This window comes from Clupea harengus, chromosome 26 (assembly GCF_900700415.2).
Source record: "Clupea harengus chromosome 26, Ch_v2.0.2, whole genome shotgun sequence".
In the NCBI taxonomy this organism is placed as follows: domain Eukaryota; kingdom Metazoa; phylum Chordata; class Actinopteri; order Clupeiformes; family Clupeidae; genus Clupea; species Clupea harengus.
The window spans coordinates 2,876,605-2,882,188 of NC_045177.1; the positions used below are offsets into that span (position 1 = coordinate 2,876,605).

A 5,584-nucleotide genomic window follows, 5' to 3' on the forward strand; every position below is an offset into this window, starting at 1 on the left:
TCATCCTGACAAACAGAACTCCTTCAGGTTGTATTTATTCCACAACCGGCATCACATGTTATGTGTCTTTCTCCTGTCAGTCGTGCTCATGCAACACTTAAATGCATTTTAATATGAATCTAGCCTAAAGAAGGGAGAGGCTGCTAGATGGCAAATTGGCATCAGCATCGGCATGAAGCTTTCAAAGTCGCTGAGCTTTACATAGGCTCGCCGAATGTAATGCACAATGGCCAAAGAGTATGATATCAAAGAGGAAGAATCGGATGGGATTCATGAACCTCGTCTGGGTACGTGTGGCGAGGAGCAAGAACAAGCAGGTGTGGACCCGATTCGCAAAACGGAATTGATCGATGGGCTGTCAACACGGCGTGAAACAGCGCGGGCGTGTGGGGAGGCTACGCCGACAGAAGAAGATATAGAAGAGACAACCATACAAGTTATAATAAAGAGAAGATATAGAAGAGTCAACCATACAAGTTATACTAAAGAGAAGATATCGAAGAAGATGGAGAAGAATATGACGATTCTCCTAATCATTGTAAGCATTACAGCGATTATCTGAAAACACGCGATACTAATTTGTTTTTGTACACCGAAACAGTTGTCAGTGTGTGTTCATGTAGGTTACATAGTGTTTTTTTCTTCATTCTTTAATTTTCGGTTGTTTCGAAATGTTTCCATGATTGCGCAATACTCCCAGGCACGCGCACAGACATTTTGGGGGCCAGGTATTCTTGCCTAAAAATAGGACACCCCTCTCTCATTGACAGTTATTTATTTATTAAAAAAAATACAATGACCTACAGTAGCACATCATTAATTAATTTGTTTATTTGATTGTCTGTTTAATGTTGTAAGTAGGCCCTAAACGTTTCTAAAATCCAAATGCAATTGCATAGAGCATTAACCATGTAATCTATATTTATTTGTAACACGATTCTAAGTTGCCCGACAAATACTTCACTTGTTTACATTGACACAGCTATTTTTCGACCAGGCTAACTTGTTTTTTGTTGGGCTTAACATGGGCTATCGTTTAAGTTAGCCTACTTGGCCCATTGCAGGTTGCATCTAGATGTGACAAACAGTGACAAAAGTATAGTAGCTTGATCACCACCTGGAGTCTGTCTGTGTGCATGTCTGATACTGCATCTTCTGTGTAAGGCAACTGCTCTGGTAGGATACCTCACCATATTTTTGTTGATGGTCAGAAATTATTTGGTAAAATTTGGAGAAATTCATCACACACTCGTATCATAGGACTAGAAAAAAGAAAAACATGTCTCATTTCATTATCTTATGTCCATTATCTTTAACGCTTGTTTTTTTGTCTCCATGGTGAGATAAGCCCTCTCACACTCTCCACTTCGTTTTGCAGACCACAACAGCTGCTACACTCCAGCAGAAGAACGAGACACGACGCAGAACCAATCCAGGCCCTTCCAGTGCCCGGACTGCGACAAACGTTTCAAGTTCCCCGCATCGCTCCAGAGGCACCTGAGAATTCACACGGGGGTAGATCTCCACAACTGCTCCCAGTGTGGCAAGACCTTCACCCTGCCGACCTACCTGGAGATCCACCTGAGGACGCATGCAGGCACACGCCTGTCGCCCTATGAGTGCTCGCAGTGTGAAAAGCCATTCGCTCGCCTGCGTGACCTGCGGATGCACCAGAACAAGCTGAACGATGTGAAGCCCATTCACTGCCCCTTACTGCGCGAAGGTGAGTGTGTTCAAGTCATTCCAGAATTATACAGATCTAGAATTTACGTTAACTGCCATTTATAACCAAAACACACAGTGGACTCTTGTTCCTGCCTCTAAATTCATTAAAAGGGCTTTAACCCTTTGAGGAGAGAGTTTTTTTTGCAAGACATTCCAGAATTACTGCCATTCATAACGGTCATTTGAGTTCATTATTACATCATCAAATGGAACCTTCAGCTAGCAGCATTCTGAAATATTCTAACCGTTTACATATTCCAGGTGTTCAGTCGCACCACGTGCATCAAGTACCACCGAGGGAAACATCCGGAAGGGACGCAGCATGTGTGCTCCCACTGCGGGAAGTTGTTCAACAGCGCGACGCACCTTCGGGACCACCAGAGGATTCACACTGGGGAGAAGCCGTATCGGTGCTCGACGTGTGGCGCAGCTTTTACCCGTCCGTCGCAGCTCACCATCCACGAGAGGACGCACACGGGCGAGAAGCCCTTCAGGTGCTGCCAGTGCGGCCGGACGTTCCGACGCAAGTCGGAGCTGAAGACTCACAAGAACACGCACGTGGGCCCGCTGGCCCCACAGCCCTGCCGCTGTGCGGAGTGCGATAAGATTTTCACGCCGGCCACGCGGCTGAACTCTATGGAGAGGAGGCCTCACAAGTGCCAGCAGTGCGAGAAGACGTTTGTGCGCCTGGCACACCAGAAGCCTCGCAGCTGCAGTCTCACCACCAGAGGGCGCACCAGAAGGCGAGCAGCGCCTACGCGTGCTGCCAATGCCAAAGAACCTTATGGGGCGGAAATCGCACCTCAGGGCGCACAGGACGGACGCGCACGCCGACGCGAAGCACTGCAGCTGCCCTCAGTGTGAGACGATATTCACACGCATCGCTTCCTGTGACACCCACCTGCGAATGCCTCAAGGGTGTCAGGAGTGCGGTAAGACCTTTAGTCTGCCGTCCCAGCTCAGGAAGCACCTGCGGTCACACAGCGGCGAGAGGCCGTTTCAGTGTTCCGCCTGCGGCAAGGCGTTCTCCTCATCAAGCACAGGCGCGTGCACACGGGGGGGGGGGGGCGGCCGTACCTGTGCTCGCTGTGCGGACGGGCGCTCGCGTGCCTGTCCAGTTTTGCCAAACACCCGGTGATCCACACGGGTGCGAAGCATGCGCCCGGTGCGGAGAGGCTTTCAAAGACGCACGAGCGGGTTCACACACACACACACACACACACACACACACACACACACACTCTCTCTCCCACTCGCACACGCTGAAGACGCACGAGCGGGTTCACACACACACACACACACACACACACACTCTCTCTCCCACTCGCACACGCTGAAGACGCACGAGCGGGTTCACACACACACACACACACACACACAATCTCTCTCACACGATGAAGACGTACGAGCGGGTTCACACACACACACACACACACACACACACACTCTCTCTCTCACCCGCTCGCACACGCTGAAGACGGCCAAGCGGGTTCACACCGGGGAGAAGCCGCACGAGTGTCGACTGTGCGGAGAAACGTTTGGCCGGCTGTACCAGCTCAAACACCATCACAAAAGCCACACTGCTGAGACATACAAAGTGAAGGAAGGTGTGTGTGTGTGTGAGTGTATATGTGTGTGGGAGTGTGTGTGTGTGTGTGTGTATGTGTGTGTGTGTGTGTGTGGGAGTTGTAAGATACATTTGAAGTATCAAATGAAATGTATCAAATGAAAAAATCAGACAGAGACAGCAAGTTAAAACTGGGACAAAAGGCCGTGTGAAAGGGCAGTGGAAACTAAGTTTAGAGAAGAACATTATTTGCCAGTCTGTGGCGCAGATAAGGGACGATAAGATGTGTCAGCAGATGAAAAACAGAAGTTCTGTAAGTGGGCAATTCCCCAAGAATCATGTGCTATTACTATGTGCAGAGAGGACGAGACAGTATGTCACCATCTGTAAGATAAATTTGAATTATCAAATTTATCTAATCATATCACATTTAACCAAATGTATCAATGAAGCATAATCACAAGAAAAGGGCAGTCAGAAAACAGCAAGTAACTGGGACAACGGCCCAGAAGAGGTGAAAGGCATGAGGATAAATCAAGTGGTCAAGTCTGGGCCACAGATAAGGGAAAGTGTCCAGACATACATGTCAGCAGATTAAAAGCAGAAGTTCTGTCAATGGGAAATACCACAAGAATCATGTGTTATAACTAAGTGCAGAGTGGACGAGACAGTATTTCACAATCTTAAGATCGATAGATGGGCGGCCCAGGGGCCAGAAGTGACATCACAGAATTAGGCCTTAAAAGTGCGAGCATCCTCTGTTTAGACTTTAGAATTCGCATTCTCCGGCTTGCTTGACTGTACTGTTGACTGTCTATTGAGCAAGTTGTTTTGTGTCGTTACCTACCAGTAAAACTCAACCTTGTTACAACAAATTGCTTCGTATGGTGGTTCCTCTCCGAAACAACACGCAGAGTATTTTTTCCTAACACATCCCATGATCGATACATGGGCGGCCCGGGGGGCCCAGAATGACATCACTGGGTTAGGCCTTAAAAGTTTGAACATTGCCTGTATCTGTTCAGAACGCGCGTTCTCCAGCCCTCGATGTGGTGCTGACTGCAGACTGCTTGACTGCACTGCATTGACTGCTGTATTGTATTGCTATTTGCCAGTAAAAACGTATCTTGTAACAACAAAATGCTTCGTATGGTGGTTCCTCTCTAAACCAACACGCAAGACAAAAATCCTCTTACAGGTTGTAAACATCTTCTCATTAGTATAAATTAATCTGAATCGGCAATGTAAGGTTGTTAATGTCCTCTCATTAGTAAAATGAATGTCGGATGAAGGCGCTGGGACAAATGAAGCTGATTGGATGATTGAATGACTACATTAAATGGTTATTGGATAGATTCTTATGAATGCTGATTGGATGATTGAATGACTACATTAAATGGTTATTGGATAGATTCTTATAAATGCTGTTTGGATGATTGAATGACTACATTAAATGGTTATTGGATAGATTCTTATGAATGCTGATTGGATGATTGAATGACTACATTAAATGGTTATTGGATAGATTCTTATGAATGCTTATTGGATGACTGAATGACTACATTAAATGGTTATTGGATAGAGTCTTATGAATGCTGATTGGATGATTGAATGACTACATTAAATGGTTATTGGATAGATTCTTATGAATGACCTGTTTGTTTGCCTGAAGATGCACAGAGTAAAGGAAGGATGGCGTTATAGAAATTAGTGAATGGTGGTGATTGAGTTTAGTATAGAAATTAGTGAATGGTGGTGATTGAGTTTAGTATAGAAATTAGTGAATGGTGGTGATTGAGTTTAGTATAGAAATTAGTGAATGGTGGTGATTGAGTTTAGTATAGAAATTAGTGAATGGTGGTGATTGAGTTTAGTATAGAAATTAGTGAATGGTGGTGATTGTGATATTTATTGAGTTTAGTATAGAAATTAGTGAATGGGGGGGCACTGTGGCGCAAGCAGTAGCCCCGACCATATACTGGCTAGAACGCCCACGGGGACACGGGTTCGAATCCGACCCGCTGTCATTTCCAGATCCCACTCCCCACCTCTTCTCTCCATCTCATTTCCTGTCCAAAACCTTCACTGTCCTATCTGATTAAAGGCTAAAAGCTCAAAAACAAATCTTTAAAAAAAAGAAATTAGTGAATGGTGGTGATTGTGTTATTTATTGAGTTTAGTATAGAAATTAGTGAATGGTGGTGATTGTGTTATTTATTTTGTTTATTTTGTAACTCAGTCCTGTATCATGACTTTAATACGGATTATTCTAGGGTTATTCTAGGGTCCTAT

General features: G+C 45.5%; 1 protein-coding gene across 1 annotated transcript; it reads left to right on the top strand.

Annotated features, from left to right (window-relative positions):
- Positions 1-226: 226 nt before the first annotated feature.
- Positions 227-3,353, top strand: LOC116219714 (zinc finger protein 878-like). The gene is made up of 3 exons (XM_042703829.1): positions 227-317; positions 1,349-1,723; positions 1,987-3,353. Exons 1-3 carry the CDS (start codon positions 227-229, stop codon positions 2,328-2,330), a joined length of 810 nt encoding a protein of 269 aa, XP_042559763.1. The 3' UTR covers positions 2,331-3,353.
- Positions 3,354-5,584: the final 2,231 nt, after the last annotated feature.

Bases quoted from the DNA above. Each gene is read 5' to 3' on its own strand.
- LOC116219714 (XM_042703829.1), top strand. From the start codon at position 227: ATGGCCAAAGAGTATGATATCAAAGAGGAAGAATCGGATGGGATTCAT. The intron at 318-1,348 runs GTGTGGACCCGA...TGGTGAGATAAG, and splicing joins CGAGGAGCAAGAACAAGCAG to CCCTCTCACACTCTCCACTT. The intron at 1,724-1,986 runs GTGAGTGTGTTC...TACATATTCCAG, and splicing joins CTGCCCCTTACTGCGCGAAG to GTGTTCAGTCGCACCACGTG.